Raw genomic sequence first — 19,649 nt, forward strand, 5'->3', positions numbered from 1 at the left:
GTGCTTGTGAGGACAGGGCAAGGAGGAGGCTGCAGATGCCACCTGTGACCTGTGACGCGACCGGCTGCCAAGGCTGGAAGCGCCGCTCCGACAGGGTGAACTTCCAAATGACAGTGGTGCACAAGCGAACCCAGGAAGACGAGCCCCAGAGAGGACGCCAGCTGTGTCATGTTCTCAGCCTCAGGCTGAGCGCCAGGACAGTCTGGAGAGCAGGTAGCCGCACAAGTGATAAAAGGAAAAAACACGCACACACCACGATCAACTCCAGTCCCTGTAGACACAGTGATGCCTCTCACCCGCTCTAGAGTTACCTGGTTTTGAGATGCTGAGGTGGCAGCCAGTCCTGTTTCACCTTCAGAGCTGGGTAACAAGTTACCTTAGTCCCCTCCTCTCCACACTTTTAAAGCCAAGGTACCTCCCAAGGCAGGCCACCTCCCGTGCCATGGGAGACATGATCCCAAGTAGCCCAGGATACCCATGAAGTCCTGATGGTCCCGCTGCCTCCCCGAGTCGCAGTTGCTGGTTACTGCAGGCTCCTGCCCCATGCCTGACTCACGTGCTCGTCCCAGTTCCTGTCAGCAGCACATTGTGCCCTGGTCACACCTGGCTCTAGGTCGCTCCGGGTGAGGGCCAGGTGGCAGATGACACCTCTAGTCCGTCCAGCGTGGCTGGGTTAACTTCCCACTCTTCTGTCTGTGCAGCCACCCTGAAGAGGTCTCCTTACTTTACAATTCCTAACTATTAGCATCTCCTTAAAAATGCTCCATTTTTCCGTTTTGTTTTGACAAACACAATAAGGTTTAAAGGACTGCTTGCTGCCTCATCGGTCAAGCAGGTTTGCATCTAAAAATCTGCACTTCCCACCACATACCAGCTTTCCAGCCTCTGAATTAGATTGAAGTGGACTAAAACAGTTGTCTACCAAAGTTAACAACAGGAGATGCTTTCAAGACAGGTAGACGATGATTAGCTCTCTTTTAGATGATTAAGATCACAATAATCTAAAATTTTTAAATTACAAAATACAGGCTTTGTCATCCTAACACCGCAGTATGGGTCACAGTGTTGTTTTTCCTGGGAATAGTAGTGGTCAGCAGGCCTCATCTGACGAAGGCGGGTGGGTCAGAAATCAGCCTTTTGGAAAAGAAGAACTGTTATTTGGAGAGAACCAACTGCTTGGTTTTTAAAAATAAAAATGTTTAGGTCCCTTTCCCATAAGTGAAAGCATGCTTGTTAGCAGAATGAAAATTAGCATCTACTGTACAGAATATAGGCGCAGATTGTCAGTGCGCAGAAGGTGCCGCATGACACGATGGGTAGGCAGGGGCCTTGCTCACAGCTAGAGAGCCGTGTCCAGATGCTGCTGGAGTCAGCACCACAGGTCAGTCCGCTGTACCACAGCTTCTCCACAGAGCAGTCTGCGTCCTGCAGCCCGTGGGAGAAGTTCCGAACTGGCTCTGCTCGCCTGTCCTTCCCAAATAAAACAATGTCACGACTTGATGTGTTGAAAATGGATTGAGCTTGTGTCTGTCTAGAAACAAAGCATTCATGTGTATCTGAGTGGTGTTTCAAAGGTGTATAATGTTACAGAATTCCTACTAAACTTCAAATGTTCCAAAGAGCCTGTGCAGCAGTTATTCCCCCGACGTGAGCGCTGTAGGAGGGAGCGTCCTCCGTCCACACCCAGAGAACATGATGGTAGCCTTTAGGTAAATTGTTGTGTGCTCTCTGATTGATCTACCGAGCAGAAGTGGCTGTGTGGCAGTCCTTTTGACCAGATGTCCCCAGACTCCCGTGGCAGCTGAGCCTGGAGAGAGCGCGTACAGCTGGCAGAGCTCACTGGTTAGGTAGAGCAGGGATTAGAAAGAGACAGAAGAACTGTAGCAATACACTCTAATAAAGATCAGTTGCTTGTACTGTGAGTTGTATGTGAGGCCGTGCACACCCCAGTGCCCTTGTAGAGGTCAGAGGACAATTTGGGTTCTCTCCTTCAACCGTATGTTGGGACGAAACTCAGGCTGTCAGACTTGGCGGCCAGTGCCTTCGTCCACAGAGCCTTCTCTGGCCTCCGGATGTCTTGCAGACAGCACTGTGCTGTGTCCCAGAGTGGCTGCCTTTTCATAACTGAAACCACAGACGGATCACTATCTGTGACTAGCCGCATTCAGTGGTCATCTATTGTATTTACTTGAAATTTTGCTAAAATCTGGGTTAGGAAAAGAAAATTCCCATGAAATAATATGAAATCTGATAATTAAATGAGAATTGGATTTCATTAAGCCCCATTCCTCACTTTGTTTGTACTCTTCCCCCTACTGGTTGGCTTGTGAAAGGAGGCTTGTCAAAAGAATTATTTTGTATATATCAACCAATCGGGAAATTATTATAGCAGCAGTTATTCATAAACCAGCTATTTTCCAACTAAAAGACACAACCTTTTTAGATTTATAATAAGCTTAAAGCACTCAGGCTAGGCAGATATCAGTCCTCCAAGCTGTCCTCTCTGGTTCCCATCCAAAAGCCCAAATATTTGCACATGTTCCGTTTGGGCTGCTTCTCCATCAGGCCAGTCCTCAGAGCAAGATGCTCCTGACCACGTGCTCCTGGTTACCTCATTGCAACCTCCTTTCTCCTCTCCAGCTCTGTCCTCCTCCCCTCCTCGTGGTCCCCCTGAGACCCCAAACCCAGGAACCTTAGCTCCGCCTCCCTTTCTTCTGCCCAGCCCATGCAGTCAGCAACTTTATCAATCAGGGATAATTGGGAGCCTTCCTTACATCACATGGATCCAGGAGTCGGTTCAACATACATAACAGTGCCCATGGCAGGGCGGCAGCCAGGTCTCTGGGTACCGACATCAGCATCTGAAAACTCAGTGCCCAGGACCCTCCTCCAACAAGGGGTTTCTAAAGAGAGCATACGAACCACTCACATCTACCACTGATTGGCCTAGACCTGAAGGAAATACAACTCACTGCTTTCTGCCTGCGCAGACCACGGCGGCAAAGAGCGCTCACCGGTGCGCAGTACATGTGCCCCGTGCAGTAATCATCAGGATCTGCTGTGTAGTCCAGGCCGGCCTTGAAATCACCGCCCCCGCCACCATCCTCCTCACCCTTCCCAGGGCTGGGATCACAGGCACGTGGCACCCTCAACACCTCCTCTGTGGGCCTCTAAATAATTCTGTACCTTCTGTTCTAAGAGACCAAGACTGAAAAGGGAAAAAACAAGACAGAAAGCCACAGCTTGTGGATGTGCTTTGAAATACAACTTCTGCGGTGGGGTGGGAGTTTAGGCCCAGCACCAAAGCCAAACTGTAGCGCGCGCGAGTGTGCACTTTTTGCTTGTTTTTGAGACAGGGTTTCTCTGTGTAGCCTTGGCTGACCTGGACTGGCTTTGTCAACCAGGCTGGCCTCAAACTCAGAGGTCTGCCTGCCTCTGCCTCCCTGAGTGCTGGGATGAAAGGCGTGTGCCACCATTGCCCAGCTTCAGGGTTTTCTCACCCCTGTTTTTCTTGCGTGTCTGTAAGCATGGTGTTTAGTGGGACAGGCACAGTTCAGGTCCTGAACGAACATTATGGTTCTGTACAGTTGGATGGATAATATGTTTGAAAATGACCTTGGAGACGTTCTGGCTTCTAACTATATTAACTCTTGATCTCTCATAACACAAGAGACCAGAAAACAAAACGGCTGACAGAGGCATGCAGCTCTCACCTCCACAGAGACAGAAGCATCACCACACTGAGGTGGGTGTCACTGGAGAACACTGGGCTCCACAGAGACACGGGGAGTGTGTTAGATGTAGTGATCTGGGGCCACACGGAAGGAGACTATCACCCACTGCCTAGCCCTGGAGACAGGCCCCAGGGAAAAGTCCCAGTGCTGGTGCTGACAGCCACAGCGGCTGGGAAGCATCTTGGCCCCCCGGGGTTGCAGGAGCCTTGGGTAAAAAACGGCACAGTAGCCTGACTTTGGAGAGGGCTTTACCGTCATCTCCCAGAAAATGCGCTGCAATGGACATTTTGGTTTCTTTGTAAATTCAGTTATGTTCTATAAATGCTTTTTTTTTTTTTTTTTAACCCCAAGTACGGAATTTTAGTTGGGCTCTAGTTTGTCCACAGCTGTTTATTGTCTCCTTGTCAGTGGCTTTCGTCAGCTGGTAAAGGCCTGCCTTGTGCGGGCGGCCCAGAGAGGGGCGTGGTCTAGGATGCCGAGGGTATAAATACGGGAGCTTGGCGAGCTTGTGGTTTGTGGTGGTGGGAGTAGCAGTGTGAAGAGGTCTGTGGCAGTTTGGAGCAGACAGATGGCGAGCAAGGCTTCGTGGAGCCGAGGCTTGGAGGTGACTGCTGGCTGCATTTGCTGTTGACAGACTGGTATGTCCCCCAAATACCCTTCAACCCTAAACAGGCGGGAGAAGTAAAGGGGTTAGAGCCCCCCTCCCCAATACCTTTCTCCCTCCTACCTAGGGTTGGGGGTTTGGTGGAAAGGAGGTAGAGATATTACTATCCCAAATAGAGTTTTAAAAATGAGCATTACAATGGGGGGTGTGGGGACCAGGAACCATCTTGGAAAGGGAAATACTGTTTGAATTTAGACCACTGTAGGGGCCAGAATCCCTGGCACACCCCATCGCTGGCACCCCACAGGCATCACACTGCCCTGTTGTGGGGAGCATCTGTCTGCTTTGTGAATCCAACTTGGTCACCAGAGTGGCTGAGCCCAGCCCATCAGATGGTCTGCAGTACAGGGAATGGGCATCGGCAAAGGTGGAAGGTGCTGCCTTCCCGAGCCACGTCAGGGCCGCTTGCTGTCCGCAACCAGAGAGCTGAGGCAGGCATGGCTCCCGCCGTCCTTCCCATCGCACTGAGCGTGGGCACTGTCAGTGCAGGAGTGAGGAGCGTGCCCACGCACTGGTGTCCCACTGCAGGGGCATGCTGGAGGAGCTCCTCGCCTTGGGCAGTGTTCTGGCCTCTGAGTGTGCAAGCCTAGGGGCTCCTGAGAGGAGGATGGCCCAGTGAAGCCCAACTCCCGGGAAGGAACTTACACCAAAGCAAAAGAGGAATGTGAGTTCCTGGTGCTCACCTACGAGGTCCCCACGTCGGCCCCGCCTCTGCACCTTGTGTATTGTTAGGACTGGATGCGAGGGCCACGTGGGTGCTGAGGCTCCTGTGGCCACCTCTCCCTGGCCCACACTGTTAGCTACCGGGGGGGGGGGGGCAAGTGCGTGGGCTAGGGGAATTTGCTAGTTGCACAGATGGCTTTGAACTCATGGTGACACTCATGCTGGGAGTACGATGTGAGAGCCACTACCCTTGACTGTGAAGTAGGCCTTTTAAATTGCAGTGTTGTGTGTATGTGTGTGCGCACGCTCAGCTGCACAGCCATAAAAGTGCATGCGTAGAGGTCTGGAGATAACGTAACGGGAGTCTGTTTTATCCTAACCTGTGGGTTCCAGGAATCAAGCTCACATTGTCATGCCTACACAGAAAGCACCGCGTCCTCTCTTTGGCCCTGAGAGAACCTTTTGACAACTGATAATTTGTAGTTGACCTAGGGACATATTCTTAAAATTAAGCAAATAAAGGTGCAAAATATTCAATTTCAAAGAAAGCAGCGGGTTTTGACTTGATACAACAAAATATGTAATTATGAGAAACCAATAAATTAAAACAAAACAAAACAAAACAAAACACAACAGGCTTTATAGCATCTCCAACTTTAATACATGCAAGAATTGCCCAGGGACTCCGTTAGATGCGTTTGGATTCTAGGCTTGGAGAGCACTAGTGTGTTTTTCACAAGTTCCCAAGGGAGGTGCTAATGGATCCTTCTGTCTCTGCTGTCTTCTCCATCTCTGTCTCTCGTCTCTCCCTCCATTCACCCTCCTCCTTCCATTTTCGCTGTTGGTGTCCCGCCATGAGCCTTGCACCTGTTAGCTGAGAACCTCGCCGCTGAGCTATGCTCCCAACCCTTCTCCACACTTGTGACTCAGCTTTGGAGGGACTGGATGGAAACAGTGATTACATTAGGAAACGTACTGGTGGGACAGGAAGGTGGCACGCATACATGCGTGCGATGTGTTGGTGGGGGAGGGAAGCAGAAAGAAACCCTCCTTTTCTGAGGATGAAAGTGAACCGCCTCACTTGCCAAGGGTGCTGGGCAGGGCCACGTGCGGGGCCAGCTGACCTCAGGACAGAGTCAGCAAGGTCCACCAAGCGTGAGACCATTCCACAGCTGTGGTAACTTTCCGCCGTGTGGATGTTGAACACAGCCTCCCCCTTCACAGTCATTCTCCATGAGTCACCCTGCCTCTTCATCCCAGGGTGCGGCCACGGGGCTGCCAGGTACCTCACCCCCCCATCAGGTCCAGTGGGGATGGGCTGCCCTCACTACTCCACTAAGGCCAACAGGGAACTCGGCTTAGTGCCTTCTGCCCTGCCGCCTTCCCCAGGCTCACAGCACTGCACTTGGCGTCTGTCCAGTTCTCCTGAGAACTTTCTCACACGTTTTGCATCGCGCTGTTAAGTCCCTCAGGCCCCTTTTCTTACTTTCATCCGTTCCTGGCTGTTTCTGCGCTTTCTGAGTGCAGTTTTCGTGCCGGTCCGCAGGAGCATCTCCTACCTCATAAAGGTCACGTTGCACTGTGGGTTCAGCGAAGTCACTAACGCCCCACACCAGTCCCCAGGTCTCTGAGGAATCGAGCTTTAAAGAAATTATCACTTGCGCTTTATGCGTGTGGGTGTTTTGCCTGCAGGGATGCCTGCGTACCACAGGTGTGCCTGGTGCCCGAGGAAGCCAAAAGAGGGCAGTGGATCTCTAGGAACTAAAGACGGCCGTGAGCCGCCCCGTGCTGGGAAGAGCAGCCAGTGCTCTTAACTCTGAGCCATCTCTCCAGCCCATCAAACGCTTTGCCTCTCCTGTAAATAGTCCAACACTTCCTCTCACACACACATCCTTTTAGTGCTGTCCGTTCTTTCCCTACTGTCCTCCGGTCCCTGATGTCGACGGGGACCTCAGCTGGTGATAACCAACTGTAATGGCTCATATAAGCCGACCCGTCAGGGTCTGGTTTTCCTCATATTTCCTCAGATTATGTACTTTATCTTGACGTTGTCGAGTTGAGAGGATGGAGAATGGCCGAGGAGACAAGCCTTGGGGCATGCCTGTGAGGGAGTGTCTAGACTGGGTTAACTGCCGGGGATCACATGGGCTGGGAAGCTGGACTAAATAAAAGGAAGAGCTCGCAGGAGCTGAACACAGGCAGTCAGCACTTCCTGGCTGGGGGTGTGATACGGCAAGATGCCTCAAGCTTCTCTGCCAGGACCTCCCACCAAGATGGACAGTATGTGGCCTCCAAGTGTGGGCTAAAACAAACCCTCCCCTCCCTCTCCTTCCCTTCTCCCGCCTCTCTCCTCCCTTCTCCATCACTCTTCCTTCCCCTCCATCACTGTCCCTCCCTCTCTGCCCCCTCTCTCCATCTCTCCTCCCCTGTCCCTCCTTTGCCATCACCCTTCCTCCCTCTCCATCACTCCCTCCCCCTCCTTCCTTTCCTTCCTTCTGTTGCTTTGCCAGGTACTCTGTTGCAACAACAAGACAGCTCATGTAGCTGCGGCATTCAGCTTCTCTGCTCTCAGCACTCAGCAGACTGCTCTGATCTGCACCTGTATCCCACTGTCTTGAGAGCCATGCTGTGACAGGCTTTCACTTTTCTATTGTTAGGTCTGAGGATCACTGAAGAAAGACTCCAGACTCAGCAGCATGCAAGAGCAAGGAATGTTTACGCTGCAGAAATTTACCAGCAGGCCAGGGCCACCGTTCCTTAGAACGGAACCATGGAGTGAGCATACAAATTCACTTTAGAGGCAATTAGGGACACATCCAGGAGTGAGGTAACCTTTCATCTGATTGGTTGACTTGGGAGGTATGGAGGATTAGGATGGGCTGAACATTTAGGAACTTTCCAGAGTTGCTAAGGACTTTTCCTCAGATTTGCTGAATCATTATACTTCGCTCAAGCCCAGGTGTTAACCTTTAGGCTGATTGGCTGACCACGAGCTGCCGTTTCAGTCAGATTTGCCAGATGATTGGGGCCTTTGGGGGTCTCTCAGGGGCTTTGGAGTTATTAGACTCTCACCATTTATGTCTTAGACTAGTGAGACGCTCCGTGGGTAAAGACTCTTGCCATCAAGCCTGATGACCTAAGTCTGGTCCCTGAGACCCACGTAGTGGAAGCAGAGCCCCGACCTCTGTGTGTTTTCTCTGACTTTTACAAGTGTACATTACACCCACGCACATACACATACATTCACATGACAAATAAATGTATTAAGACAAAAGTCTTTCCTGGGCTGATCACATGGCTCAGTGAGTAGGTACTTGCTACCAACCGTGACAACCTGGGTTTGGGCCTCACAACCCACCTGGTAGAAGGAGAGAGCTGGTTCTTGCAGGTCATTCTTGGAGTTCTATATATGTCCTGCATGCACAGGAGTGCGCACTCGTGCACACACACAGACACACGCACACACACACAGTAGTAATTAAAAACATTGTTTTCAGTCTTTCCACTGGGGATTAGCTCAGTTAGTAGAATGCTAGGCTAGTGCGCATTGGGCCTGGGCTCAGTCCCCAGCACCACACCCCTGGGACTCAGGCCTGTAATCCCAGCCCTCCAGAAGTGAAATGGGGCAGTGGTCAGTGCAAGGGCATCCTGGTTCACACTTTGTTTCTGGACAGTGTGGGCTACACGAGACCTTGTACCAAACAGTACGTCTTTCAGATCAACCAGTTCAGAGGCAAACTATTCCGGTTATCATAGCATCCTTCAACAGCCATGTCCCCTCCTCTGTAAGTAAGGCCAGACCCAGGGCTGTCTTCTGTCTCGTTGCTCCCTCGTCTCTGCCTGATTCTGAGTTTGTGGCTCCCAGGAAGTGGCACAGCGCAGATCTAACCTTCGTCTCCCTTATGCGTTCCAACCGTAAGGAACAACACACAGTGCCTCAATCTCGGTGTTTTCCCCTTTCACTTTTCTGGCCAATTCAGAGGCCAGTGTGGACAATAACATCCACACGTCGGTCTCACTGCAGCTTCTCCTGCACACAGGGGGTATTTTTCTAGAAATACCTCACCTTCAGTTGCATGTCTTATTGCCCAGAGCAAAGGCTACATTGTTGACAGACACCATAGCCTGCTTAAGATGCTATCCTATAGACACCATTTAGAAGGTGTAATTATATATATATAATTACAGTCCATCTGTTTAAAACTGTGTGAGCCAGGCATGGTGTGCATGGTCTGTGATCCCAGCACTCAGGGAAGCAGAGGCAGACAGATCTCTGTGAGTTTGAGGCCAGCCAGGTCTACAAAGTGAGTCCAGGACATCCAAGCTACACAGAGAAACCCTGTCTTGAAAAAACAAAACAAAACAAAACAAAACAAAACAAAAAAAAAAACGGTGTGAATGCCTGCACGTATGTCCCTGCACCATGTATGTGCTTGATGCCCACAGAGGCCAGAAGAGGGTGTTGGGTTACCACGAAAAGCTAAGATGGCTGTGCGCTGCCAGGAGTTGCTGGGATTGAACTGCGGATCTTCCGCCAAGGTGGCAAGTGCTCTCCATTGCCGAGGCGGCTCTCCGGCCCCTGCCGTATATTCTTCAGCATCAGCCATTTGGGGCATCCACCCTGTGCTCACAGGTGGGCCCATTCATCAGAGAGGTGTCCCACCTAACACAACGAGGAGGAGGAGGACGACTGCCCTCTGACCCTGCCCCGGACACTTCCCCCTCCCGGGGGCTGCTTTGTTGCATGCCTTACCCACGGCAGAGGCAGTGCCTAAAGGATGATATTGGGATTTACCGTGCAGGCAGCCCACCCTCAGACGGCTTCAGCTGCGTGAGTCTTCACTAAGAGAAGAGACAATCTAACTTACCCTCAGGTCTGTCGTGCCCCACATCCGGCAGCAAGCGCTACGTGAACTTTTCTTGGGGACAGGAGCAGTCCATTTCTTTATTCTTAACAGTCCAAAGAAATGATTCCACTTGTCTTGTTTGATGAGCTTAGTGTCTTAGTCTGTGTTCTGCTGTGAGGAGACAGGGCCGAGGCAGCTTTTTCTAAGAGAAAGCATTTAATTGCTGCTTGCTTAGTTTCAGAGGTTTAGCCTGTGAGCATCATGGGTGGAAGCGCGGTGACATACAGGCAGGTGTGCTGGAGATGCAGTTGACGGTTCTGTATGTGTATCCACAGGCAGCAGGAGAGAGACACTGGGCCTGCTTGGGCTTCTGAAACCCCAAAGCCCACCCTCAGGGTCACACCTCTTTCAATAAGGCCACGTTTATTCTAACAAGGCCACACCTCCTAATCCTTATCAAGTAGTGCTACTTCCTGATGACTGAGCATTCAAATGTGTGAGCCTCTGGGGCCGTTCCTAGTCAAACCACAATTAGGGTTACATACAGGAGCCTGGGCAACACGACTGACTACCACTGAGGGAAACGGTGCCTGCGGCCCCACCCTTCCCAGGAGCGGTGGACCCCTGCACCCTCCTGGTCAGCTCCCTGCATGTCTTCAGGAAGGGTGGAGACACCATGGCTAAGTTAACGGGCTTTTAGTGGGGGCCTCCTGCTAGTCCTCACTGGGTCTCAGTTCAAGAGGGCAACACAAGTCACGCCGCACCTGAGGACAGGTGTCCCAGCAGCTCAAAGCCACCACTCCAGGAAGTGTTTTGAAACCACCTCAGAACCTTTCCAAGTTATTTCTTCAGGGGAAGTGGACTTCCAGGTGCTGAAGCACAGGCTGTTTTTTAGAACTCCGGTGGAAACAATGCCTGTTTTGTGACAGTTTTTCATGTAGTCCAGGCTGGCTTGGAACTGGCTATGGAGCTGAGGCCAACTTTGAATTTCTGATCCTCCCGCTTCCACCTCCAGGATGCTAGATGGACTATAGGTGTGTAACACTACATTGGCTTGAAAATATTGTGTGATGTGTTCATGTGTGTGGCAGCAGAGGCTGACATTAGTGTCTCTGCGTCATTCTCCACGCCACTGCGCCTGGCTTCCCCCTGGTGAAGCAAGCTCTTCACACATTGAGCATCTCTGCAGCCCAGATCCTGGCCGTGAGACTTAGAACTGAATTGCTGGTCGTGACAGCAGATTAGCAGACACAGACTGCACTGCCCCAGGCTTCCTTCTGCTTTACACTTCAACTAGTTTGATCCTCATTAATTTCTTCCACTGGTATTAACTGTTCCATAGGTGAAAGCCACAAAAGTCAGTTTAAATTTTTTATTTCATTAACTTAAAAGGTGAACAAAATGTGTATTTATTTCAATTTTATTAAACTTATTTAACTGAAATATGTTTACATATAAGACAAACAGATACAGGATTTCAAGTAACTTATGGGACAGTCATTATCTTAAAAATATTATTTCTTCCACACACACAATCTTCCCTTTGTACAGTATAAAAGCTAGATGCAAACTTCTGGTGTAAACCAATCTCATTGTTAACTGCTGAAGATGGGGGACACACTTGTTCACAGTTCAGTTACATGACAAACAAAGGCTGCTGTTCCCTCAGACACAGGACGCCCGAGCGCCTCACAGGAGGACCGTGCATCCGCTCACGCCACATCATTTCTTCTTCTTTCCTTTCCCCTTTTTACTCCCCTCTCCTTGCTGAAGACTTGGGTCAGCACCTCCTGTTTTTTGTGTTCTTGTTTTTAGTTTGGGGATCATTTCTGCTACATAGAGCATCACGGCTTTACCTAGAAATCAGAAGGTAGGTTTAGTGTAACAACCTAGAAATAAGACCTAGCACATCACTGACTGAACATCACTGGGTAAGAAACTGGGCAGTGATTTTAAAAATCAAGTGACTGTGAGGGCTGTAATCTGTTCAAGGGACACCTCCTGAACGAGTGTAAGCGGGAACCACACTGAAATGCTTACATGAGCAAACTGGAAATATAAAACACTAAGTCTGAGACAAGACTTCTGCTCTTGGTCTTAGCAACTAGCACGAAGCTCACCAGAAAGGAGCCACAGCAAATTAGAAATAGAGCATCATGGCTCCTTAAGCTGAAACCCAGGGCTCTTAGCTCTTGCCAGGCTCTTAGCCTGGAAACCCAAACTGCAGCAAGCAAGAGGGAACGTCACTCCTGGGCATAGATCGCCAACACCTCTCCCCCCAATACACACAGAGGGGTGAGGGTGGGGGGAACATTGTCATTAAGCAACAAACATCAGAACTCACTCCTAAACCCAGACAACACTGACACACACTCCCCACTCCTGCTCTAACTACCACAAGCCACTTTTTTGGCTTCGACATACCAACCTCCATGGCTTTGAAAACTGTTTAGAAACAGGAAGTATTAATGATTTTTAACTGCTTCTCAAATCTTTATCTTTTCTTATGTGTCTATTTTGTGTCCTTTGAGGCAGTAAGGGAAAATGCTCAGAGAAAACACAAACTGGAAAAGTTTCCTGTGTGCTGCTCGGCAAGTGCCCACCACCTAGCCACTTTCACTGCCCCAGCTACCATTAAGTCAGAACCTTGTATTTCTGGCAATAATTGATGTACAGAACCCAACTGTTTGTATTGGACTAAAAAAAAATAAACCAACAGGCAATTAGCCTGACAGTGTAATTGTTTTTACTTTAATAAATTCGAAGAGGTTAAACTAAAGGAGAAAAAAAAAATAAGCAAACATCTCTAAATTAAAATATATACATTAAAAAGGTAAAAAGAAAATATTACCAATATTGATACTGTTTGTTTTTGAAGTAAAACCATCATTTTCTCTGTCTCCTCATGCACATACTCTGTGTGTGTAGGCATGCATCCCAAAGTGCACATATGACGGTCAAAAACAACTTTGTGGCATCTGCTCTTCTCACATTTACATGAGCTTCAGGGATTGAATGCCATTCCCTCTGAGCCATCATTCGTTCTCTGACGACTGGTCCCTGATTTCCACTCACTACCCTACTTTGCTAATCATTAGGTAACTCGGTCTTAGCTTCTTGTCCATGTAAAAAGCTATTTCTATCAATAATGAATCTATTCATCAATCAACAATAGTCTTAGTATTTAAGTTTACGTGAGTGGTGCTACACTGTGAGCATTTCTTTTTTCGTTCAGTATTGCTCCTTAGACTGAACCAGGACCCTGTGCATGCTGGGTGCAGTCTACCACTGAGCCACGCCCAGCTTGCCTAGTTTTCGATTTTGAGATAAGGCCTTACGAAGTTGCCAGGTTAGTCTCGAGCTCCACTGTAGCCCATACAGGTACTGAACCTGAAATAATCCTTCTACCTCAGTTTCCTGAGTGCTAAGGCACAGACGTGCGGCATTTATGCCCTTTGTACAAGATAATCTACCCCAGAACCCTATGTATTCATTTTAAAAAGCTTACGTGATGGGAACTGTACGAGACAGAGGCTGCCATCTTCCTGTTTGAGCTGTACGCGGACCCTGCCTCTGTACTGAACATCACGATTCCACTCTCTGGAGTACATTTTGTTTTTCTAACACAAATAAAACAGAAACAGGCTTTCAGAGGCTTATTACATCAATGAGGTGGGTGTAAAACACAGCGACGAGATTTACATCATACCTCTAGAAATGCATTCAGTCCAACTGCTGAGCACACATCCTGAATCTCAGTAGCAGTGGGGTTTTCTACAGCCTGAAACAAAACACTCAATAACTGAGTTTTAAGTAGTTATTACTATATTGTTGTATAACTTCTAATATTATGACCAAAGCAAGACTAAACCCTAGTGTCCTTTTTTACTGTTCAATACTACCACTTATCTCTACTGTAAATTAAAAAAAAATCCTTAAGAATAACATAGTTGTGTGTTTCTCTCTTCCAACATTAACTGTATGAGAGAAAGAACTTCATTGATGCATACCCTAGCACCTAGAATAATATTCTGAACACAGGAGGCGCTTCATGCAAACTGACTGGTTAAATGATTATACATACAACCATTTTCGAATACTGTCATCTACTAAAGCTCAACATGAGTCCCTATGGCCCTGCAATTCAAGTGCAGAAGCCAAGCTCAGGCATGCTCATAGCAGCACTCTGTCTTACTTATTTTTAGTATTTATTGTGCGTGTGTTTGGGCACCATGTTCGTACAGTGCACACAGAGTCGGAGAAGCCTAGGGGCCCTGGAATTGAGTTACAGGTGGCTGTGAGCCTGCACGTCTTCTGCAAAAGCAGTAAGCGTTCCTCCCTGCTGAGCCATCTCTCTAGCTCCAGAGCACTATCTATAGGGCCTCAAAATGGAAACAACCAACTTTATTCCATAAACAGAAGGAAGGGGTGTGAGAGTCACACAATGCAGTTCGGCGAAGCAGCACTCTGATCGGGGACCGCTCACACCCTCCATCCCAGGAACATCTGTTCACGCTGGGAGACAGATTAACAAAGAAAAGGAACTCTTATCTAGTAGGTAGAAGCCAGGGACGTTATCCTGCTTCTCAAAAGGCACAGAACAGTCACCTACAGCAAACAACTGACTCAGAACTGTCAGTGGGGGCTGGAGAGACAGCTCAGTGGCTGAGAGCTCGTACTGCTCTTGCAGAGGACCCAAGGTCAGTCCCTGCTGCCCGTATCAGGCAGCCCAGCTCCATGGGATCCGACACCTCCTTTCGGCCTCCACGGGGCCTGCATTCCCACATGCAGACCTTACAGACACACAATAAAAATAGAGTAAATCTTTAAAACAAAACCTCTCAATGGTGTTGCTGCTTAGAAGTCTTGCTTGGAGCAATTAGACTTAAACCACACTCCACGGGCTGGAGGTGTTGCTTAGTGACAGAGAACTTGCTTGCCCTATCTGAGGCCCCAAATTCATTCCCAAGCATCAACATACAAAAAATTCCAATAAGAATATGAATAAATCTCACAGCTTTAAAATAGAAAGGTACCTAAAATATAAAATGAATATTTTATATTTGAATAACCCTAAAATATAAAATGAAAAACCAGCCCAAAGTAACTATGGTGTTGGAAATCAGAACAACGTTCCCTTGTGTGAGTGAGCACAAGGAGAAGACAGAGAAGGAGACAAAAGGAATTTTCATGCAGGCTGTTTGGTAATGTTACTTAAATCTGGGTGCTCTTTCCAGCTCTACTCCCTATATAAAAATTATTCGGTTTATACATTTAAAAACTTTTCTGAGTTTGTTAGCTACCCATGAATGAGTTTTTCTAAAACTGAAATTTTCAGAGAGCATGTGGGAGCATGTTATCAAAGCCTGTTCCAGTGCCTTGATGTTGGGTACTATTGTAAACAAAGCTGGGAGGAGGCCAGTGGACTTTACTCTTTGAAGTAACTGGCAAATGAAAATCACTAATATAAAAATAGCTAATACTTTGCTTCAGACCTCATTTGATTACACAATGTAAGGCCTCTTTAAAAGTAGAATATGATACAAAAATTCTGTGAGATGTCTCATTTAGCATTGGGCATTTTCTATGTCCAACTCACCAGACCAGCCACAAACTTCACATCTTTCGGAACTGTAAAAGCCTTAGGGCCTTCCACCTGTAGCTCTACCCCCACCCCCTACATCTACTTTGCAAAAGCACTAACTTTAAAGTGATTGTATACTCCTCTAAAAAAAAAAAAAAGTAATAAAGACAAAACTCAACAAGCTTTGTACAAACCTTTATTCCTATACATAAAAAAAAAAAAAAATTGAGTCTGCATCCTGTCCGTTGAACTGTATGATGTATCACTTTGCTTTTCTTGAGATGACTGTCATAATTTTGGTTTTAAAACATGAAAACACTACAAAGAGGCCATTAAGAATCCTCTCTCGTTTTGCAAGTGTTCTCTTCAGTCTCAGAGAAAAAAAAAAAAAAGCAGTCGTGGCCATAACAAGCCAACCTTCCCCAAGCCTTCAGCGGGCTAGGTATCAGACACTCACCTTACTTATGGGAATCCGCCTCCCCTCAGCTATGGTCTTCTTGTTATTTAAATAAGCGGGGTAGATACAAATAAACCTGCCACAAACACACAAAAGAAGCACAGCTAGGTAACGCAGGCGGTAATTTAAAGGGGATAATTTCATCGTCAAAGGAGAGACATCTTATAGCATAATTTAATATATCTTTAAATGCTTAAACCAAACAACGTGCAACTGTTACTTTGACACAACAGCCCGCCAAGAGTCCGGGAGGCAGGAGCGCTCTCTCACACCAGGAGGAGAAACTCAGAAGACAAGAGGCGAGCCTTTTAGAACGCGACACCAAGGCCGCACGCGTTTCTCGCGGAGCAACTCTTCTCTAACGTCAAGTCCTCACGGCACCGCACGGCCGGCCCCAGCTACGGGGGAGCTCGGTGCGGCCGGCGCTCGGAAGCCGCGGGACGCCGGGGTTCCGGTGGGAAGAGCGCCCCGAGCCCCGCGACGCCGCGGCCAGCCTTCCCGAGGACCCACCTGTCCTGGTCGGCCGGGGACCGTGCGGCTGCGCAGGCCATCTCCGCGGGAGCCCCGCGGCCGCGCCAGCCCAGCAGGACGAGCACCAGCTGGAAGTTGAGTCGGAGCGCGGAGGCCGCCCGCCCTTCCGGCGGAAGTCCTACCTCTAAAGCGGCAGGCCTGGCCGGTTTTCCTTCACAAGTTGGTTCCGGCGCGGAGTGACGTGGCCTGCGAAGCTGTCTTCTCGCGAGAAGAGTGCCCGGCTGCTCGGGTGTGGGTACCCTTCCAGCTGTCTGGGCTTGCTTCAGCCGGCTGTGCCCCCGGCTGGGTGTGCTCACCTGCTGTGGCGGAGCCGTTCACCACAGGGAGTCTCTAGTTTGGAGCAAGATGCCGGTTAGATCTGGCAGGGCAATGCCCTTTCTACGCTCATCTGTATATCCTCGGTTCTCTCAGCTTGCTCTCGACTTAGTAAGGCAAATTTCCAGGACGGTACCCTTAGCAGTATTTTTGGCACTGTGCTGTGTAAATAGAAATGTTCGACATCTTTAAGCTCCTAAAGCGCATTACCCTGAAATTCATATTTTTGCGTACTTTGTTGAGTTGATGTGCGGGTGAAGGGAAAACACCACCTCTCTTCTTTTTTTGACACATAGGCTAATGGCGATTTATAAAGGTACCAGAGGAAACCCAGGGTTAGGACGAGGTGTTAAATTTTGATTGGGCAATGGTAATGAGGTGAGCCCAAGGGTCTTTTGTTCGCTGGGCTTCAATACTTTGATAGCTGGACGTTGGTGGTCAGCCCCTGGAGGAGGAATTGGCCAAATAAGGGAATAGACCTTGGTGACTAGCTTTAGGAATGTAATCTAAAGGGTTTTGACAAGGCTGAGGGAATGGGGAGATGGGCAAGGCCTGCCGGAGCCATGCTCATCATGCTCGAGCTGGCCAGATCCTGTAGGATAACGGGGGCTGGAAAGATGGCTCAAAATTCTAGAGCGCTTGTTGCTTTTGTAGAAGACCAGCTTTGTAGTTCAAAACCGCCTTTAACTCCGAGTTCCACGGGCTCTGCCACCATCAAGCCGCGCTCATTTTGCAAGTGAAACACAATAATAGGAATCTGTTTTTCAAGACAGATAGCTTAAGTGTGTCAGGATTGCAGAAAAGCCTTTTGTTGTTGTTGTTGGTGGTGGTTTGTTTGTTTTTGAGATGAGGTGTTAGTAAGTTGCCGATTGTTCAGGCTGGTCTTGGAACTTTTGAGTCTTCTGGGCCCTGTCTCACAAGGAGCTTGGATTACAGGCCGGAACGGGAAATTAATCAGGCCACTAGTCTACTTAATCGAAATGTTAGAACCCATAGCCTAGCCTGATCATTCATACTCCTGGAGCTGAACCCTGCTAAAAAACTGGCTTGGGTACATGGGTACAAGGGTACCTTGGAACAGTATATTTTAACCTCTTCAGTTGCAGAGCAGTTTTTAGCGTTTAAAACGTTGTGTGTGTGAGTGTGTGTGTGTGTGTGTATAGAGGTGACCTTCATTCACATTGTATTAAGGTGTGTCTCTGTATATGTGATTGTTAATTGCACACCCACGTCAACTGAAGGACAGAGAACAACACTTGGGGGCTGGTTCTCTCTTGCTACATTGTATGCTCTGGGAATGAAACTCAGGGCATCAGGCCTGAGCATCAGCACTTTTACCCACTGAGCCAGCTTGCTGGTTCTATTTCAGCATTTTGGTCAACTAAACACACCATCCCTACATTATTGGTTGGTTATTCCACATCTACAAAGACCACCTTCTTCTTCTTCTTCTTCTTCTTCTTCTTCTTATTCTTATTATTATTATTATTATTATATGTAGGCACAGATGCTGTGTGCCTTTATTTTCTGAGCCCTGCTCCCACTTTACTATTTATTTTTTGAGATAGGGGTCTCATATTGCACAGGTTGCCTGGAACTTGGGCTTCCAAATGCCAAGTGCTGGATTAATAGGCATTGTGGGCCTCTATGCCTGGATTTTGATGTTCACTTTTACAAATGAAAAACCAACTAAAATAAAAAACCTTCCAAAAGTTTAAGCTGCAATAAGCCCAGATAGTTCACCTCCTTACACAGAGTACAGATGACTGAGTGCAAACGCCCAGCTAGGCCTGAACCTATCTCCATCATTTTACTTCCTGCTGCTAATTAGTACATGATCAGTTCTAATTCTGATAAAAATAGACAAATAAGAGTTTTTACTCCTCTCTTTCTTTCTCTCTCTGTGTGTGTTTGTGTGTGTATAACAGAGTTTCACTGTATATCCCAAGTTGGTATCAGGTTCAAAATCGTCCTGCCTTAATCTCCTTCCCACAGATGCTAGGATTATAGCAACCATGCTCTACTTCTTAGTTTTTTAAAGCATACACATTTCCTGGAAAGGAGTGTTATTCTAGGCACTGGGGAGCTGGCAAGGAGGTGGACTCTCCCCATCTAGCAGTCATTCTTCCTTATTTAATACCCAGTGTCAGCCTGGCACTCCAGCTCTCTCCCGCTGGGTTCAGTCTCTGAAGCCTACATAGTAGAAGGGAAAGAACCAATTTCTCCTAATTGTCCTCAGATCATACATGTGCTGTGACACAACTGCATGCAAATACACACATAATAAATGTGAAAATAAATTAATGAACAGGATCCATTTTTCATTGTTTTCTCCAAGACACATGCCTGCCTCATCACCAAGGACAGGGCACCCCCAGGTGAAAGGACAGGAAAAGCTACCTCAAGCAAATGAAACTAAGAAAGAAGCAGGCCTCACTATTCTGATAGTATTTAAAAGAGACTTGAATCCAAAGTTAGGATTTCATTCTCCTAAAGGGAACAGTTTATCCAGAGGGCGTGACAATTTTAAGCAGAAATACACAACACTAGTGCATCCAATTTCATAAAACAAATTCTAGTGCCAGAAATCTATGTTAGAGAAAAGACAGCCTCTTCAACACATGGTGGTGGGGAAAGAAATTAGACTGCTATCTCTCCCTCCTCAAAAATCGGCTCCAGATGGGTCAAGCACAAGATCTGAAATCTGAAAAAGAATATAGGCACAGGTAAGAATTTTCTAAGTAGGACTTTGGTCATCCAGAAAATAACATCAACAACTGACAAACGGAACCTCAAGAAATTCAAAGCCTTTACATAGCAAAGCAAACAGTTGATCAGATGAAGTGGGACTTTC

The 19,649-nt window shown here is 48.0% G+C and overlaps 1 protein-coding gene across 1 annotated transcript; it reads right to left on the reverse strand.

The window, feature by feature from the left end:
• Positions 1-11,266: 11,266 nt before the first annotated feature.
• Srp19 (signal recognition particle 19) lies at positions 11,267-16,615 on the reverse strand. Its single transcript, XM_060377475.1, has 5 exons — positions 16,460-16,615; positions 15,950-16,025; positions 13,618-13,689; positions 13,417-13,528; positions 11,267-11,764 (listed from the first exon to the last, which is right to left on the reverse strand). The coding sequence occupies exons 1-5, from the start codon at positions 16,498-16,500 to the stop codon at positions 11,631-11,633; spliced, it is 435 nt and encodes a 144-aa protein (XP_060233458.1). The 5' UTR covers positions 16,501-16,615; the 3' UTR covers positions 11,267-11,630.
• Positions 16,616-19,649: the final 3,034 nt, after the last annotated feature.

Source organism: Meriones unguiculatus, chromosome 2 (assembly GCF_030254825.1).
Source record: "Meriones unguiculatus strain TT.TT164.6M chromosome 2, Bangor_MerUng_6.1, whole genome shotgun sequence".
Taxonomy (NCBI): domain Eukaryota; kingdom Metazoa; phylum Chordata; class Mammalia; order Rodentia; family Muridae; genus Meriones; species Meriones unguiculatus.

Excerpts from the sequence above, each read along its gene's own strand:
- Srp19 (XM_060377475.1), bottom strand. The coding sequence starts at position 16,500 with ATGGCCTGCGCAGCCGCACGGTCCCCGGCCGACCAGGACAG. Across the intron at positions 16,026-16,459 it reads TCCCCGGCCGACCAGGACAG|GTTTATTTGTATCTACCCCG; the intron begins GTGGGTCCTCGG and ends TGTTTGTGGCAG. Across the intron at positions 13,690-15,949 it reads GGCGGATTCCCATAAGTAAG|GCTGTAGAAAACCCCACTGC; the intron begins GTGAGTGTCTGA and ends GTTTTGTTTCAG.